Source organism: Rhea americana, unplaced genomic scaffold (genome assembly GCF_003343005.1).
Source record: "Rhea americana isolate MKP2758 unplaced genomic scaffold, rheAme1 scaffold_175, whole genome shotgun sequence".
Classification (NCBI taxonomy): domain Eukaryota; kingdom Metazoa; phylum Chordata; class Aves; order Rheiformes; family Rheidae; genus Rhea; species Rhea americana.
This window is the reverse complement of record NW_028185872.1, coordinates 1,763,406-1,783,387: the sequence shown is the minus strand read 5'-3', so window position 1 is coordinate 1,783,387 and position 19,982 is coordinate 1,763,406. Positions and strand designations below refer to the sequence as shown.

The 19,982-nt window shown below is 38.2% G+C and overlaps 1 protein-coding gene across 1 annotated transcript; it reads right to left on the bottom strand.

Annotated features, from left to right (window-relative positions):
- Window positions 1–255: 255 nt before the first annotated feature.
- INTS2 (integrator complex subunit 2) lies at window positions 256–19,864 on the bottom strand. Its single transcript, XM_085301361.1, has 24 exons — window positions 19,493–19,864; window positions 19,116–19,254; window positions 18,246–18,348; window positions 17,870–17,983; window positions 17,051–17,181; window positions 16,771–16,944; window positions 16,010–16,236; window positions 15,229–15,354; window positions 14,580–14,651; window positions 14,369–14,483; window positions 13,638–13,706; window positions 13,129–13,263; window positions 12,437–12,613; window positions 11,598–11,706; window positions 10,500–10,604; window positions 9,895–10,059; window positions 9,476–9,677; window positions 8,794–8,919; window positions 7,026–7,215; window positions 5,708–5,953; window positions 4,663–4,770; window positions 3,172–3,277; window positions 2,815–2,991; window positions 256–1,998 (listed from the first exon to the last, which is right to left on the bottom strand). Exons 1-24 carry the CDS (start codon window positions 19,783–19,785, stop codon window positions 1,829–1,831), a joined length of 3,579 nt encoding a protein of 1,192 aa, XP_085157487.1. The 5' UTR covers window positions 19,786–19,864; the 3' UTR covers window positions 256–1,828.
- Between the last annotated feature and the right edge of the window lie 118 nt (window positions 19,865–19,982).

Genomic DNA, 19,982 nt, shown 5'->3' with positions numbered 1-19,982 from the left:
ACTTACATGCATTTCAATAAACCTTGATCTTGAGATTTTCTTTTCCAAATTGCTAAGAAAGAAAGAGTGAAGTTCTGCAASTCATGAGGGCTGGGGGTGTTTTGGTTTTGGTGGGGCTTTTTCTGCTGAGGCCCTATGGCATGTTTCCCTGTATCTATCAGCCTGATATCCCTGTATCCAGGTATCAGGCTGAAAGATCTAAATAAATATAGGCAAATCCACATGAAATTAAAAGGAGGAATATCTACAAATTGATCCAAAACATACACTTGTTTTTACTTAAATATCACTACAGCGTATAAAATCACAAGCACAAGAGGAAAAAATACATAAATTTAAATTATTTACATATTTTACATCAAAATGACAACATTCTTGGTAGTCAGATGATGTTACCACCTTGTTACAGTAGGCTTTACATCAGCACGTTGGTAACTCTGGAATGTGTACCGTATCTTGGTTTGGCAATTCAGTATTAGCTTTTCCGTATCACATTCSAACACATCTAAGAGAAGAGCTGTGCAAGACATTCAGAAGGCCAGACGAAACAATCAGACTATGATTTCTGGAATATAAACTAGTTTTAATTGAAAATATCTTAGTTAAGGACTCTGGATACTGTCATTTTCAAAACAGCAAATGCTGGATTGACAACTTTAGCAGTTACACCATCTTGAMGTACTACATTCAATTCTGGCACAACAGCCAAACCTTAATTTTATTTCTCTGACTGCAAAAGCGTTTGCTGCCCATTATGAGAACCTGGGCAGCCTTGAAGAAACTTCCAGATCCTGAACCACATACTCTCTTCTGTGATGCAACAAAACATCTTTCAAGGCTAAATCGTCTGGTTTTCCTGTATGAGAGAACAGTCAACTGCTTTCAGAGACAGTTCTATGTGCATTAAGCACAAAAGTATTAGCCTGCTTGTCCATCAAGCTGCAAGTCTCTAGGATGTAACCACTTTGGTATGGCTAAAATCTATCATTCTATTCACTACAGTGAAATTCAGCTTCTGTCACAGTAACCTCTGACACTTTTTTTTTAAAAAAAAAAAAAAAAAAAAAAATTAACCTAATGAAAATTCAGGTATCTTTGAGCTTTACTTCCCTAGGTCTTTTTCATCTCTTTTAAACTACGTGATGTGTTTCCAAAAAAAAAAAAAAAAAGACATCTGAGCAGCACTAAAAATATATATTCTTTTAAAAAAAATCATGCTTATACAGCTCATTTTGTAATACTAGTATTTTTTTTAGAAGCTTCTAGACCAGTTTCAAACTTTTAATGAAGGCTGGCTGATTTTTWAATGAATTAAAGTCACTGATCTCATGAACTCACACTTTGGCCAATGGTTTGAAAAGCAAATAAAAAAAAATTAAGCCTTTTCTTAGGTCTCAGTGCAATGCTACAAGTTACTTACACCACATTCTYCAGTCCTATGGACACTAGGTCATTTGAACTTCAGCAAAGATCTCCAACCTTCAAGCTTTTCTTACCCATTGCTTTGCTGCTTGCTCAACAAACTAAGCATTTGTTTTTCAAGAAGTGTTATAAAACCATTTATAGGTGTGTTGCTCAGTTCACGAAGTGATGCAGCATGCCTAAAAAGTATGCTCACTTTCACTGGTAGTTGTCAGAAGTTTTCACTGGAAGCAACATCAGCCTCTGAAGAATTACTTTCTTTTGACAAGGTTCAGCCAAAACTTAATCCAATGAATGAAAGATAAGGACTTGTGCTCCAGTTTCTCAATTCACTTGGCATCTCTTTCCATGTTTAGACACCATAGACTGTGACACTAGCTACAGTACAATTTCATTTATGTTCTTCCTAAACTCCACTTACACTCATGTTAATTATCTCAATGATAGTACTTTCAACACACTGGCATAACTGAACATCAGGGTCCATGCTTGCAATGTCCCTTGAACAACTTTTATAGGATGAATCTTTACAAAGTCCTGACACTTCATTTGGTTTCTCCTTTAGTTGCTGGAGACCTAGAAAATTAAATTAAAAAAATTACAAATAAATATAGCAAAAACAATTGTTATACTACACCCTTAATGCAAATAGGCATATTGTAAAATAATAAATTTGAACCATCACTATTTCATACAGAAGGTTTAATTCCACAGAGTACTTCTAGCGACACTAAAACATTTCATTTCTCCTACATCTGACTTCTTTGGTTTTATGTATATTCTTTTAACATAAATATCCTAGCATAGATAACATTACTGAACTTTCTATCACATGAACAGAACATTTGCTTTTAGACAGAAAAAAACCAAAACATTTTCCTCAAGTTGATCTGATAGACTTCATAAAATCAMTATACATTCCTCCACTCATACTGCAAGACTTCAGCTAACTCATTTGACTTTGCACTTCCAGTAGACTAGGAAGATTTACATGATCAGTTATTATGCCATAGCTGAGATTTGGAAATGTCTTTGTATTCTCAAAAGCCAATGGTTTTTGCTCATGTCTTTCCTCCTAAGACTATGATGGCAAATTCCACATGCAGCACTGGCATGCAGGGTTAGATCTTGCAATAATAAGTGCAGGGAAACAAAATAGAAGGAAGGCAGTTCATCGAAGCCTAAAAAAGGAAAGCCTTCAGCCTCTTTAGCCTCTAACTTCCTTCCTCCCCTCCAGTAAATCCACCTATGCCTACCCTTTCTATATTTACAAGCTTATCATAGTATATTTTATTTTGCATTCAAACTACACTCAAACATTGGAAACATCAAACATCATTTTTCTCCCTACCACCATGACATTATTTTTGAAATACAAGATGCCTTGCTTACGTGTAATAATTGGGTCAAAGTCTCTTGTCTGCGTGGCAACATCGGAGGCACAGACTTGGCCTACTTGTATCAGCAGAGACATAATATCCTCATACAAAGGTGGAAAGGCTTGACAGAATGAAACTAAACAWGGCAGGGTTGGCATAAAAAAGGCATAGCGCTTTGACTGGGTTAGAACTGTCAAGGAAAGAAGAAACGGTTAATTAAAAAGGAACTATTATCAAAACTGAGTAAAGAATTGTTGTTACGTTTATAAGCATATTTAACACACTGKTTTTTTGGCAAAACTGTATTCAGTCTAGACAAAATAAATTAAACCTCCGCAACAATGTGCTTAGGTGTTCCTGAAATGCTTACCTGTGAGTAGGGTTCCCATGACATTGATAGCTAAACGAGCCACACTGAGAGATTTAGGTAGTGCGTACTGGATGCACAAAAATGAAAGTAACTGGATTGCAAATATCTGTTAAGCAGGTAAAAGGCAAAAAAGAATAATGTTACAGGYAATAATGTTACAGATTGCTTTGCACTTTCAATCCAAAGCTCTTCACATAACTTTCCATTTTACCAATGAGGARATAAGAGCCAGAAAAGCCTAATAGTAGTTACCGTAAAATATTTCTGCAGACTTTAAGAAAAGGAACCTCACAGATGTAACATTAATGCAAGTACTAGAGTTAGTGTTGCAGAACCTCACCCCCACCGAGTTTGTTCTGATACTTCAGTGAGAAGCAAAGCAACACATGATTCACAATACAATCCCTGTAAAAACWGTTTTGTGTTCAATGGGTTCTGTTTTTAACTTCAGTGAGTGCCTTCTAATCAGCAGCAACTTAATATTTGAGAAAGGATTAAGYAGAAGTATTTAGGAAGTTGGTTTGATACAAAAAAGTTTTGGAGGGTTTTTTGTTTGTTTGTTTTATTTTCTTATGAGAGGAATCTTTAGCCCAGTAAATTTCAGTTACTTGGAACTAGTCAAATGTGTAATCTCCTCKTGTTACAACATCCCAATTCAAGGCCTAAAAATTGCTTTAGAGAGTAAAAATTATCTGTCATTTGCCATTATTTTTTGTTATCATCATGAGACCTTCAAAAATATAGGCAAAACATTTCTAAAGCAAACTCCTGACTCCTCCTTTGCTGAGCTCTTACTGAGAAGAAACCACCACACTTCAGATTCATACAGAATAACCTTGAGGAAAACAGCATGTGTCATTCTGATAGGCTTTGTGAAGGGATTCTTGCACTTAGAACAGGGAAAGAACTGGTAAGATAGCTGGCAAAGGAAAAATTTAAAACGTTTCAGGAATTTACACTTTATAGGCTTGCCCCAAGCTTGCCTCAAGAAACAGTAGTGATAGTTTCGTGGATAAAGACTTAGTAGTCAAACCTTTCATAAAAATTAGTAATATTTTTATCTTAAAGCTGCTTCGTCTGTTCTACAGAACATCTCTGCAGAAAAGGCTTACAAAATTAAAATGTTATGCTAGTTCCTGTAGCTATAAAGTACCGGTTAAAAACTAAGTAGGCAAAAATTTGCCAACTGATGTATACTCTTAAAAAAAAAAAAAAAAAAAGTTAAAATTAAAATTTCAAGTCATTACTAAAAGTGCTTTTTTCAGTTCCTGAATGTAATGTTGAATTTCATAAGCATTTCATAAACAAGTGTACATGTTAGAGGAACTGCCACAATCTCTGATTTGGGGGTGAGGCCTTTCATTTTACAAAGAAAATGCTAAAAATGTTACCTTAATAGTGATCCTTTTATTCTTCCCTCCATCCCCCAACCAATACTTCAACAGGGTTAACTACTTACAATGACTCCCAAACTAGATGACTGCACAGTACCTGTTTTTCAAGTTCAGGCTGGGCAATGAGCTCAGGAATGAAATCCAGACAGATGTGCATGGATGGAATCCCTGCCACTGTCAATGCCAGAAGTTCACATGGATAACCCTGTAAAATTTAGGAAGGAAAAAGTGTATGTCAGAGGTATTTCAAAAACTCTGATGCATTTWAGATATTCAGGTAGATTAAAACAGCATTAATGCTGTTTCAAAGCATATATAAYTGTAACTTTCTTTCATTCAGAATTCTAAGCAACAGGCCTATAACCCAAGGCAACACAAGGCAGGCTGGTAACATACCCTGGTTTTAATCAATTCTTTATCCACAAGACTCAATTTATTATTTACATACGAACTCCCCAGATCAAACCAAACTGCAATGACCTATTCCTTTTGTGCCCTTCCTCTGTTCCAAACTTCACCCCAGGCCCAATTTGCACAGCAAAAAAAAAAACCATGGCAATGCCATGCAGACACGGCAATGAACAATTTAACACACAATGAAAAACACACTTATAGCAAAAAAACCTCCATCCCTTTTTGGGGGGGGGGAGATCACTGTTTTGGCAGAGGCAACCTTTCTTCTTCCACTCTAAACAGATAAAGTATGTCCAAACAAAAAGGAAAGAAGGTTTGTATTTGAAGCCAAATTTCAGTTTTGAATAACAGGTTAAATAATTTTAAAACACAGCCAGAAAGAAGTAACCCACACAAGATGTGAAACAAGTAATTTTAAGATGATTAGGCTAGTCTTCCTTGGCCTAGAACGGACACACTCTTYTGGCATACAGAAGGGCAGTGACACAAACAAAGCATGTGTTTAATGACGAGGAACAAGCATTGKTTAGCTGCCCCCGCTTGGCCACAGTACTGAGTGCTTGCACTGAAAGAGGGAGGAAATGTACCTACTACAGTTCTGGGGGAAARGGAGGCAGACGAGGGCGTCGTCATAATTTCTGAGGAACACAATAGTAGCATTCCACCACTTCATTTGGCTCTTTCCTAACCAAGCAACCATTAAAGAACTAAAAAAGAGCAAACCAGACCTGGAAATGAACCAGTTTGACTATGTTGGGATCAGCTATATACATCTGATGCAGCAGACAGCAGATAAGACACTGGACCTCTCGAAGATTACACAGCAAGCTATCTTCTTCTTCTTTTAGTTCTGGGCTCTTAGAGCCAGCGGTACTATAAACACTTTTCAACAGGCTGTGGGTATTACTGCTCTGAGCTTTCTCTTCTTCTGTAGGTAAACAGATTTCTAAAAGAATCTGCACAGCAGCACTATCCTGGGAAGAAATTAAACAGTATAGCATGCRTTAAAACAACAACAACAACTACAATGCAAAGTAATGGCAATGTAAGAAATTAAAGGCTGTCAAATGGCTAGAATTGTTTCCATTTAAAAAAGAATCAGTTCAGGAAAATCACAAACCCTGAGAATTTCATTGCAATAACCACTACCACCTTCAAAAAAACGCTGTGTATGTGAATCGAGACTCAAACAAGAACAAAAGTTTAAATCTGGAGCATCAACAGATTATCATAAGCATAAATCAGAAGAGTCATGTTGAAGGAATCAAATAATGTTTTAAAATATATATGCAAATAATGTGTTAGTATTGAATCATCTACAGCCTTGTCATGTGCACAYATAAATAGTGTATGCCATATGCAAGCAGTCAAACTAGCATAAATAATTAATCCAATGATCTCTTAAATCATAGAGATCAGAAAATATGTACAYGGCCATGTAATCCATAGTATTCAGAGGAGACGATCATTTAAATAAAAAAAAAAACCTGCTACTAACTCAAAACCAATCTTCTAACAGGGTCATGCTTCCAGGGAGAAGTAAGAAGAGATCGTCTGTGAAACAGGATTACTCAAGAATTCTCATCATGTCAAACTAAGTTAACCATTCTTCAGCCTCACACTTCGCAAGGTTGGCTGCTTCTCCTAAACAACATAATTCAAATGATAGGGCTACTGCATTTATTCATGCTTTACTATTCCAGTGCTGAGTAGAAAAAGAGCCCTCTGGATACCCCAAGCAAGAAGGAAAAAGTGCTAGTAAGCAAAATTCTTCTGTTCTAACTAACAAACAACACAAATCCACTATTAATACAGTTAACCAACACAACGGTTTAGACTAGAAAACAGAAATTTTTTTATGCTGTGGGAAAAATGTTCATGTTATATTAGATACAATGTGGAGTCAAACGCAGACACAGTTTTCTTTTTCCTATTAGCAGGAGTCAGTAATAAAAGTAGAAGTCCTCTTTTTTAATTTCCCATGCCTATATTTCTGTTTATCATTGCCTTTCCACACTTCAGTTAATATCTATTTCTCCACTTTACCTGAGCAGCAAGCAATGCATTTTTTAATTCTTCCCTGGTAACTTCTGGGGTCTCTGGACCCATTGCATTGTTTTGGGATGGCCTAATGTCCTGCTCCGCTGTTTCCTTTAGGTGAGAATTGAGGTAGGCTTTTGAAGCAAGAAGATATCCATTCAACATGTGCAAAGTTATATCCATCAGAGGGGGACTCCTAATACAGAAACACATGTTAAAGCAGAGGTATTTCAGGAGGCAGAACAATATGAACAAACTAAAAATACTCYTCAAAGATTCATTTCGCTGTAGTCTGGTTCATATTAAAGCTGTTTTCCTTAACACAGCAAAATACTAATCATCACAATTCCTTCTGCTGTCCTGCCATTCAATCCTACTTTTCTCATGCACAYGTGGGCAAGCATACACTCTACAAAAACAAGGAACTCCTGAAGAAACTGATTTTTAACAGTCTATGAATAAAAGAAATCAGAAAATTATCTGCTGTACATGAAGTAAGCCAAAATAATTATCTGAATGATGGAGATAGAAAAACAAGGTAGACAAGCTCTAAATGACTGCTTCCACAATGCTAAGATGACAAGTTTTCAAATCATACTGCTTTATACATCTCCTTAACARTTCTAGAAATTTAGGATTTACATTTTTCATCCAGGGCTGAATGGACATACATTTAAATATTTCATCTACAGGTTGGCCTTAAAAATGTGATCAATAGAAATTTGAAATCTTGCAGAGAGGTACAAAAATGTACCAAGTCAAATAGAAATTTGATTAATGACTAAATTGCTATAAGCCAAGGGCAGACAGAAATATGCAAGCAAGAATATGAAGAACAAATCAAGATGACTATTAGCCATTTATTATAAACAGAAAGATAATGAAAAAGCAAAAAAGGGAAAAAATAAGCTACAACTGACAAAAGACATGAATACAAAAGGAATAAAGCTAGAGCCTGAAGTACATTTAAAACGATTAACATTTTTAAAAAAACAAATGCAATTTTCTTCAGACCTGTTAAAAAAMCAGAGCTGCTATTTGCAAATTTTAGTTTGAATTGTTTGCATTACTTCATGTTCTTCTTTAAAGTTGGTTTGTTGCTATCAGTTATGATCCTTTTCACTACTAAAACTCTCAGTTTATTCTTCTACATCAAAGCCATAAATCAGTGTTATACATCTCCTCTGTCATCACTGACATCTAGAGGAACATATTTCTAAGTAATACTAAAATAATTACTTGAGAAATTAATCAAATCTATTTTTGTCATATTCACCAAGCATCCACTTGCAGAAATTGTTACCCAAAAAGACAGAACACTTCCAGGCCCAAGAGGGATGGCAAAAGACAAAGTGTAAGGATGCTACAGCTACAACCACCACCATGTGGCAGCAGCCATTTTAAGCATGCCACAATGTCTATTTAGAAAAAAAWTCACATACACAAATCTAACAAAATGGATGGATCTGTGTGCAAATCCATTTACAATCCTAGAGTTTCCAAAATAGGAGCGAGTGCAAGGTTTGTCCAACAGGACACTCATCTGGGTAGTGTGACAAGCTGAAACAGCACAGTTCAGYCAGCACACAGAACAACAAGCTTACTACAGGAAAGTGGTGCAGCAAAAGATGGAACTTGCAAGCCCATATGACTAGTCTGAAAATGTTTTAAAGTACTGAAAGTTTTCAGAAGTTTTTTGTGAGATAACATTGATGCATAGTGAGTGGTAAGTACCACAGAGCATCAGAAGAAATTAAAGGAGAGAGATGCTTACCTATGAACTCTCTGATCACATCTTAGTACAATCAAAGGATCAATCATCAGATCATTCTGAGTGTATTTCTGCTGTCGGACTATTTTTACTGAAGGCTGCAGAGCATTAACAGTCATGACCCACAATCTACAAATGAGATTATTTTTAACATTTTTAGAAGATAATCCGTAAGAGAAAGAGGATCACATAAGCATTTGGATATTCACTTATCTCAATTAGATGTATTTTTCTAGGCCTATCAAGGATCAAAAAACCCATACTGCATTTGCAGCTCCTGAAATTAACCAAGATATAGTCAACTTACATTCACTGAAATGAAAATGTTTTTGTTGCAACACAGAGTATCTGCTTCCTCACAAAAGACACACTCTTACCAGAACAAGTGAGTGTTTCAGCAATAATGTATCGTAAATGATGTATACTATAAAACAATTCTATTATATTTTAAGCCAACTGGAGACTCCCTTTACCCCGAGAACAAAAACTACCTAGATCAAAAATTTGAATGAAGCACAAAGGAATGTAGATCTCCAACCCAGCCTACTCAATTGCTGGTCACACTAATTCCTGGACCAGTCATAAGTTTACTATAACAGACAAAGGCAGTATATCACTATTTTTTAAACAGAATGTTGCATTCCATCCATCTGCAAAAACAAATGAAACAGTAGTTTGAACTTACCTTCTTGGCATCACAGTGTTAAGAACCATCCAAAGTTTATTGACAGTCTGAAGAATCCTCCGTGGGACTCCAGCATTCAGCAACCGACTCATGTTTGAAGTTAGTACTTCTGCATATGGGATCAGTTCACCAGCAGAGAGAAGCGTTAAATGTTCCAGAATCTGCATCAGCTGGGTATGATTTCCTGGGAGCATGGAAAACGCTATAAAATAAATACAATGGAATTTTGATAAAACTGGACTCTGACATTTTAAAAATCCTTCAAGTCTGTTCATAGATTCAGAACAAGCCTGCAGTAGAACATTCTTGTTACGCAAATGCAGCGTACTCAAATGATTCGGACAGATACACACTCCCAGACCCACTATATTCCAACCTATTAGGGAAAAAAAACGCTTACTTCAAATGAAGCTATTTACCTTCCTGGAGCTGTTTGGGAGAATGATTTTTGGCAATATTTGTAAGAAGCATCCTCCTCAGTAAGGCATCAGTGCCTGTGATCTGCTCCTCACAGATCCAGTCTTCCACAATACAGAGGTGTGGATAGTTAGTAGCAAGAAGGCGTARCAGTGCAGAATGCAAGCCTGTGAGGATATTCAGACAGCATAAATCTTAAATATCTGCATCATTCACATGAACATATGACATCCCTATCATCTCAACAACACACCATGACTGAATCACTGCTGAGAAGTTTAAAAAGCTTGCATGTTTAGAGACTGAAATTGTAACTCCAACAGAAAGGAAAAGTTACCTTTTGGAAAATGGGATGACCCTATAGTAACTTTAAAATGTAGTCCAGAACAATCTAAAATTCTCAGGTAATTCAAACCTACTCTAAAAAGAGCCATCTTCCCCAAACTTTCACTATGACTCTCTAAATATACCTGTAACCTCATTCATGACAGATTTTAAAACAAACAAAAAAGAGAAGCCATGCTATGAAACAAACAACAGACGTAAAGCTGGAAATAGGCTTAGCCTTCCTTCTTTATGCGTGCTGGACTTGCACATGCAGATATACCTCCAAGTTCCTGCTGCAGTCCTTGCGCCTGGCGGATGAGGTACTTGATTGGAATTTGATCCATTAATGCTGAAGAGTAAGACTTGGGTTTTTTTTGCATGGCAGCTATAAAGAAACAGAAACCACACATAACAGTTGGAAAAAGTATTTCCCCAACTGAATCAATAAAGAAAATGTAAAGCATTAGCCTATACATTATTCAGGCAGAATGCCGAAAACTCCAAATACCACACGTCACTCCTGTTAAGCGTATTAACTTAAGCCCTTCAGGACACCATTTCTGTGAACTACATCTTTTCCTGGCAGCATCTGGGTTTGATTCAAAGATCTCCTTAACATTTTTGATCAAGTGTAACTGATTTTGAGACCATAGCTCTAAAATTTCTTTATTCAACATAAAACAATCTGCTTATCAGTTGTTTCATGGAATTTCACCTGTTAGTGCACACAACAACTGATAATGGGATGGAGGTTAGAAACGCAGGAAGAATGAAAGCTGCTTTTTAATGTGTTTCTTCCTTGTATAATATGAACAAAATATTACTGATGAATGCTGGACGTTTTAAWCACTAAAAAGGGTAGCTAAAAATGCACATCAGATTTAAATACCATGTTTTCAATAAAATCAAGCTCAATCAATAAACCACACATTGTAAAGTCTGAATTTCAAAGCCAAAAAGGGATCATTCAACTTTGTCAACAACAAAATCACCAAGCAGAGGAAACATGTTTAGGCTGCAAGTTTGATGGCACATGAATAAATGAAGATCTAAAGTTAATTAACAACACTTTGTTACTTTTTGCTATATTTAATCAGATTGTTATGAACATTTCTGGTAAGCTTTTGACCAAATTGGATCCTTTCCAATCTAGAAAAAAAAACAGACTATACAGTTTTAGTAGAACTTTCATCTCCTTAGTTTCTAGAATAATGCTGTACTTACTAAAAGAATTACACTGCCAAAATAAACTCTGATCTAAACTTCTTACATCATACTTGAATCTAACGCTAATATGAACTTTGTTTTTTGTAAGAATTTCTGTATTTGCATCCAACTTTCAGTTCCACTGTTGCCCATTGATCACATTCACATATACCTAGTGTCTTTGTGTTTGCTAGAAGTGCTTCTTCATAGGACAGGACATAGTAGAGGACAAGCAACCGTGTTGTGATGCTGTAACGCTGAGCAAGTCGAGCATTTTCTCCCTGCACATAAAACCACAAACAAAGGTCATGTTGCATCYGTAATACTTGAGAACAAAAATTTGGATTTACCTGCAAATACGAAGAAAGATAAGGCAGTAAACCTTGGATTAAAAATCAAGCCGTAGGAGGTCCAAGTTGAAGGTTGTAGGAAACTTACTTTTCTAAAAACAAATGACAAAACTTCAAACATAAAACGTGTTTTTGATATCTTGGGATACCAGAATGGAACTATCCAAGGATTTCAATGTAWGTCAATGCTTCCCACACATTCTAGATGTGCCCGAGTGACCACTCTCATACTTCTTTCAAAAAGAAAGTGTTTCTTCCAAAATTAAGTAGYGTGTTTCATTAAAGTAAGATTTTTGATGTAATAAAACTGAATCAGAAAAAAAATTGCATGACAGTGCCGAAAAAGCACCTCCACTCTCTAATTCATTTTACCGCTAGAAAGAACCAGTAACTTTGGAAAGTGTTTTTCTTTTCTTTTCTTAGTAGCAAGAGTTGGTCACTTCCCAAGTAACAGGCTAAAGGGGGGACAAATAGCAACACTCAGAAATCTGAGTAGCTCTAACAAGATTCCCATCAAAATACGTGATGGGAGGCTATTTACTATATAGCAGTCAAAAACAAAAAATAAGGCAACTTTCAGAATCAGCATCAAGCATATGTAAAATGTACTGAACCACACATTCACCTGAACACTTGTGAAATAAGCAAACAAATAAATTACCCCAGTGAGTCCTTGAAAAACATTCAGGATCTCCTGTTCCGTGACAGGCTGGTTTGTGGCCTCTGGGTTGGATTTTGATGCCGGAGTAAGAACAGAATTAATGTAGACATCAATAAGAGGAAGCAACTGAGGATGAAGTGGAGTGGTGGTTTCACAGAGCTGCCTATAGATCCAGTCCTAGAAAAATAAATGTCCCTACAGGTTTAGTTTCGAAGACAGATGGCAATGGTTTTGTTTGCAAGTAAAACCCTTTTTAACTGGTTAGGCAAAAYGTATTTGCATGGGGCTTTGACTTGGGAAAGCATAATACCAGCTCCGAGTTGGAGGTGGTCATAAACTTCGTATCATGGAAGAGTTTCCCTGTCCTGTACAGCCAACAGAATTTGTCCTGGATGGAAATATTCTGAGCAGGAGTTTATTAAGTGTAGAAAGGGAAGAGAGATAACTTCTTTATAACTTCCTTAAGTTCTACTCCAGGACTATAGAGCTAAAATTAGATACCCTAATTTAATAATGCTCCTTCTTAAATGACATGGTAATAGGCAATTAGATTCATCAAGAATTCTGTTCATTCTGTTCAATTCTGTTTTGTAACTTCTTAGGTAATTTTACCAAAATAAATAAATAAGTAAATGTTTGCAAAATCCAGTCAAAATCCAAAATTACAAACAGAAGTAAAATGAAGGTCATACCTTAATGGATACTTTGTGCTTGGTGAATGACCGACTTCTTAAAAGCTGGTAAATGCAGTGAATAGGTAAAAACCCAGTAATGTTAGCACTGAGATTGCCTGTAACAGGTACCCGAACTGCATGGGCTGTGACAACCTAAGGGAAAGTTATAATTACCAAGAAAAATAGCACAAATATTCACCTGATCACAATACATAAGCACAACATGAAACACAACTAAGTTGCAAAAATACATCCATTCCGGCACGTATTCAGTTTTGTGTGTTTGGAAGCTAAACAACTCTTTTATGCAGTTTGCACAATACGTGGACAACTGTAGCACATGTATTACATTTGCATACAATTCCCTRCTGTAGCAAAAAATAGTTCATACTGGACAATTATTTTCATTTGCTTCCTTATAATTTAAAAAMCCTAGTGTTCAAAAAAGCATAACCAGATCAATGTACAAAAAGAAAAGGTCAAGGCTTTTCCCAGAACCAGCAGCAGAAAGCTTTGACTTAAAATACCTGTTCAGTGAAAATCTCTTGTGTGAAGATAGTCTTCATTCTGCTCAGTGAGCTGGGCTTAATAACAATCTGAAACAAAGAACACAGTACCTGCTGTTTTAAATTCTGCCTTTCTTAAGTACTCCAAACTTATTTCATAAACTCTTAACCTTTTCCAATTTGTCTTGTAGTACCAGGAAAACATTCAGGTATCTATACTTGGAATGTAAAGCAATATGATTTTCAAATTTCTCAAGTTCACGACTCCACACATCTTTCTCATCCTGAAAATTAACTACCTAGCTTTTACATTTGATGAAGTAAGAAGTGGTTACAGAACAGCAAAGTGAACATAAGTCTTTCTGGATAATTTTCAGAAATGGATTAAGTATTATATATCTAGGTATTTCTTCAAACTTTTTAAAATAAAACTTTTCCAGACAGTTTCAAGAGGTCTTCAATTAGTTTTCTAAAAAGTTCCTATTTTGCAAGTATTGATTTCAACAAGTCAGCTCTTTTTGAACGTTATCTTTTATTGTAACATTCCTCTATATCTAGTTGCACGTACATTTTGATAGTTTTCTAGAGGAACTTAGTTACTTAGTCATGTCTTGAGTACACATTTGTTCAAGGATATTAGCAATAACTCAGTTTTCATATCTCAGCTTAAATAGATATAGGTGTATAAATACACAGCAAAAGAAGAAATTTAATAAGGAAATATATTTCAGTATAAACAGCTGAGAGTTTACCTTCATTCCCAAAGTGGAGCAGACTAAATCAATGATAGCACTGAGCTGATTACTATGGAAATACATTGCTACCAAGAGAAGCATCTCTCCAAAAGAAGCAGACACACCAGAAATGCTATGATAACAAAGAGGAAAGAGGGCATAAGTAAATGTGAGATTACTGGAATCATTAAAAAAAAAAAAAAAAAAGACAAAAAAAGCCTGCTCTCACCTTTCAAAGTAAGCTTCTTCCTTTATCATCCAACTAAGCCACATTACCATGAGTTGTTCCTGTTCCGGGGTACTGCACAAAGAAATCCCATAAGAGTTTTTTCCCAGGAATTACAGACAGTTTTACTAGCAGGCAGAAAAATCAACATCTGAGGAAGGAATCTTATGCCAAGAGATGTTTTGTCACTTCCGCTTCAGTGCAGGATAGCTGGAAAAGCACCGATCCCTAACACACGCTTCAAAATCTCTGCAAGAGTCCAGTTGTCCAATTTCCTGTCTTGAAAGCACAGGGCAGGAAGCTACAACCCATAAGCAACTGTTTTGCTACTGTTTTGTCTAGGGTCTTCACAGAGTTTAGCCACAAACTTTTTCAATGGAAAAGTGAATTACTAGGGCCTACATCAGCCTTCAAACGCCATTTCAAACTAATGCTGATACTCCCCTCTCAAAAGGGTTTACTATCAACAAGAGGGTGAGCAGAGTAAAACCTCCATTTACTCAGAGTCCTGGAAGACAATTAGCTTTCAACCACTGTACTGAGATCTGTATAAAGAATAAGGAGAGAAGAGCTGTGCAGCTGTGGGATGTCACTGCTTCAACTGTGCTCAAACAGTAACATTTTACAAAGCTCCTTCTCTATCAAGAGGTACCTGACAAGAGTGGAGAAGGCCAGAAGCATACAAAAGGAGAGAGATACAAAGCGAACACCAGCTGGAGTTGCAGGAGGACGGCTCGTCATTAGCTGAAGTAGCTGCTCAGCCTCTTCATCAGTTGGTCTAAATAGGGAAAAAAAAAATCCTGCCTAATTTAAAAGTAGAGAGACTTCCAGTAGCATCACAATGGTTATAGATTACTTARATTTTTTTCTGTTACTTTATTTGTATCTGTTTATCAAGTTACTATCAATAAATGAATATCATAAGATTAGCTGGCAATACTCTTCGAACTTAAGATTCACATTAAAGATCTGCTCCAAAGGCTGAGGTCTAGACTTTTTTTTAGTGTTTCTATAGGACTGAATTTTGTAACATTAAAGAGAGCACAGCATTTCTTGTATTATCATTATTTTAGGTAAAAAATTTCCAGTGTAGTTTACACAAGGATCTTCGCTTATAGACAGAAGAAACTTTTCTGCTAAGAGTGGTACTGGAACACAAAAAAATATACTTGTCTCCACACACCTTAGAATTATACAATATTTGCTCTCTCTACACTACAGAAATAAAGAAACTTTCATCAGCTAGCAATTCCAGCCCTGGGCACATTAGAAGGGTCTCCCTCAGCACTAAAAATGGCATATCCTCCCACGAATGGCTCAAGAACACAATAACGTTAGCAGACAGTTCATGTTAAAGTTGCCCAAAGCTCCCAACCTCTGCTTAAATTGAACAGACAGTGAATAAAAACATAGAACACTAAAACATTAATTACTTCAGCCCAGCAATTCCCATCAAAGCGCAATAGAGACGTAACAATGCGCTGGCTTTCACAACATGTTCTTCCTTCAGTCCTGAGTACACAGACACATTTGGCTCCATATCAACATCTGCTTCTTCAACAATGTGTGTGCTGCGAACCGTGGGAAGGATTCCCATGAGCTCTAGGAGCAGCTGTCTTCTCATTTGCCAAAGCACAGAACTGATATTATCTCTTTTTCTCTGTGTGAGAGGTTAAAAGATTAAAACAACAATATAAACCTCATCTCTTAAGTCATTTTATTACATGAGAGCTTCCATAATGACAAAGACAAGTTAAAAAAAAAACATGAGAGGGGGAATTTCTGAATAAAAGTTTCAGTACCAGGGTAACAGGCAACACATGATCATGTTACAATGGTTTATTTCAATGAACCACAAGCTTTAATCAACTCTGGCAAGTCAACACACAACTTCCTCTTGCAAATACTGAGCACAAACACATATACCAGGTAAACATGACTAATTTATGATTCCCTCTTTTCCATGGCTATTAGATCATGTATCTCAAAATCTCTCAGAAGAACAACCACATAGCTGTCTTCAGCAATACTACTTATAGATCTGATGGTCCCTCCGGAAAAGGCTGCCTTGTAAAGGCTGTGCCAAGAAGCAAAATAGGATCTATGTGCTTTCAGACAAATGTGCATGCTCATAAGCAAGTAAGTTACAGCAACTTGCAAAAATAATTTTTAAAATACTCAAAAACATTCATACCTGTTGGCCATTTCGGATGAAAGTTCCAAACCAAGTCCGAACCCTGGCATTTGTTCCAAGTAGCAAACCACTCACAAAACAAACCAGGTCACTCACTCCATCATCTGAAGATTCATTTTTGGTGTGATCCAGGGTCAAAGCAACACCAAGACCTGGCAGATGACACTCCTCCACCTAGACAAAATAGCCAAGTTTGATCTTTTTTTTTTTTTCAATGCTCCAATATGGATCACAATCATGATTCACATGTTGTCTCATGATAGAACAATTACAGACTTACCACCATGCCTCGGACCCTTAGCGCTTGGGAAGGGTTCATTTTACACAGGTGGCGAAGTGCTTCTGTCCTACGACGGCCTCCAACACTTTCCTCATCCTGCCGCTCACCGTTCTTAATCAAACCTCTACAGACTAAACATTCAAGAGGAGGTCTAAGTAAATCTGGCCTTTCCAGCAGAAGCCACAGGAACACATACAAGAAAACCAGCCATTTCGTTCAGCAGACTGTGATTTATTAGCTGAGCCGTGCAAACCTGGTGCTGTGGAAGAACTGTTGATCAACACTGTACGAGCAGAAAGAAACAGTGTTTCTMCTCAGAGAAATTACAGAGTCATTACAGATTTAGGCCTCATTCAATTACTGCTCGTACTCTGTCTAATGCAACCTGTGCATCTGGCAGCCTTGGAGACTGAAGTCTTATTGCTATGTAAGTAATAATAAATGGGCAATGGCAGCACAAACTTTTCACCTCATGACATGCCTCAGTCTGCGAGACAAGGACTATTAGCAARGATAGACCAGCTTCCTAGACCCAATCATTCACTGTCAGAGTCAGCCTTTATAAAGGCGACCTACAGATGAGAAATCGCAACAGGTCCACAATGAGTCTAGAGCAGGCGGTAAGCACAGATAACGAGCGTGATGAGAATGAGAGGCCTTCCAGCATCTCTAAGCATAAATGCATCCAAATTACATTTCACAAGGCAAACACTCCTCAGTTCAAATATTTACGCTGTTTAGCCTRGAATCAAGTTGATCGCTAGACTTTATTTCAAAGCTTTACAAAAATAAGTTGAGTAAGAAGAAACTGTAACTCACCCTCATTAAAACTATCAGGAACATTAGCCACTAGGAGGCACAGAAACCAGGCTCCATTTTTAACGTGCAACAGAGCTTCCGCTACATCAACTATGGGCAACAGTGATGGCAGCTCTGGATAAAGAGACAATTTTAGCAGTCACAGTAAAGCAAAATTTTTTAATATAAATTTATGTAATATGTTCAAGTTAATGAAGGAAAGATTACTCTTTGGTCTATTCTTCTTTCAAAGAGCTGGACATCCAAGATTAACCTTAATTCAGCTATAACAGCTCCAAAAGTTAGGGTAAGGGTTTTTTTTTTACGTTTGTAAGAAGCAGTGAAGTCACAAGCAAAACAGTATCAACTAAAGCACTATAAATACAGAATACTGCACCTGCTTGCAAAATGCAGAGAACATCTGCTGCTTCTTCCAGATAGACAGGACTCTCGAAGAGCTCAGAYGATTTGAGAAAAAACTCACCGTTTGATTCTGACACCTACAAGACAATATTCATCATCACAGAACGGAACTTTCACGAAGTGATTTGTATAACTCAACCAGCATCTGTCAGACTTTCAAGCTTCAAGCAAGGCTTTGAATTCAACAGACTGAATATCATAGAATCATAGAATATATTAAAAACTGTCAAAAATGTACAGCTATAAACACAGAATAGGTATACAAAGATGTTTAGAGTAAGAAACACTTACTAGTACAGATAATTAAATACAGCTGGTATTATTGCTTCTTTCTAAAAGACAGAAAAACAGCCTACTAAGAATTCTATAAACAGTGTAAGTTTACAGGAAGAAAATAAAATGGAGAGAAAAATGAGAACTATAGTAAATAAATATCATACTGTAATACCGATAAAAAAAGATATAGACAAAAGAAATAGCCACAATATCAACTTGAAGTATGATTTCCAAACCTGTAAGTCGCCACGTTATATCTGAGTACAGTACATTACAGAACATACAGAGCCTGTACAGTATTAGARAAGATCGCCCTCATTTGTTGAGAGGAAGGAAGACTTTCCCTGCAAAGCTGGGTTCATTAGGAATTTAATCACAAGTTCAACACGACTGGGAGCTTAAATCTTGGTGAAGCAGCTACGGACTGGAGAAGAGCCCTGACACATCAGAGCAGCACCCRGATTCGAACCAGACATCGTTTCAGCAGACCCACGCAGCAGCCTTCTGCTTCTTCACTTTCAGCAATATAAAATTCACAAAGGCCAAGCGACGGAGACGCAAAACTTACCTTATTCATAATCGCTAGTAATTCGCTAAGCACGAGACGAAGCCGACGAGGCGAATCRCTGTGCTCGAACTCCAGCGTCAGCCCGTGCTGGAGCTGTGACACCAAGATGCTCTCCCCGCTACCTCCTCCGAGCTTGTGTCTAACAGGCAATTAAAACGTAGCCGCCGTTAAGAAAGCCCACGAGCAGGGGGCCCTCCCAGGTAAAGGCAGACGGGAATCCTGCGGGGGCTCTTCCCAGGCGGGGGAAGGATCGGAGAGGGCTCTTGTAAGCGCAGCGCCCTATCGCGCCGCCTTCGATGGATAAAGGCGGCGCTCGGCGAACCTCAGCCTCGACCCGCCGGCCCCAGCGCCCCGCGCAGGACGCGCTGCGCCCTTACCGCAGCTGCTGCTCCTTGCTGGCGTCCTGCTCCAGGGCGTGGAAGTCCACCGAGAGCAAGGCCACGATGGAGTTGACGGCCTCCACGCCCGAGAGGAGCCGCAGGATGAGCTTCTTGTCCTGCGCCCAGCGCTGGCTCTGGTCGGCCGGGGCGCACAGGGCCATGCGCACCAGGCAGGGCAGCAGCAGCCGCAGCTCGGGRTCGCTCAGCGCCGCCAGCCGCACCACGTCCACCTTCTGCATGGCCTCGAAGGCGTAGGGGCTCACGAACTGGAGCCCCGAGCACTCCGCCATGGCGGCGGCCGGCACCGCCTGCCCCCGGACCTCGCCCGCGGGGGAGCGGCCGCCCTGCCGCCGCCGCCCGCCTTCCGGCGCGCGCCCCGCGCGTCACCGCCGGAAGTGAGGTCACCCCCGCGCGGCCGTTGGGCGGCCGTTGGGCGGCCGTTGGGCGGCCGTTGGGCGGCCGTTCCGCGGCTGTAAATAACGGGACT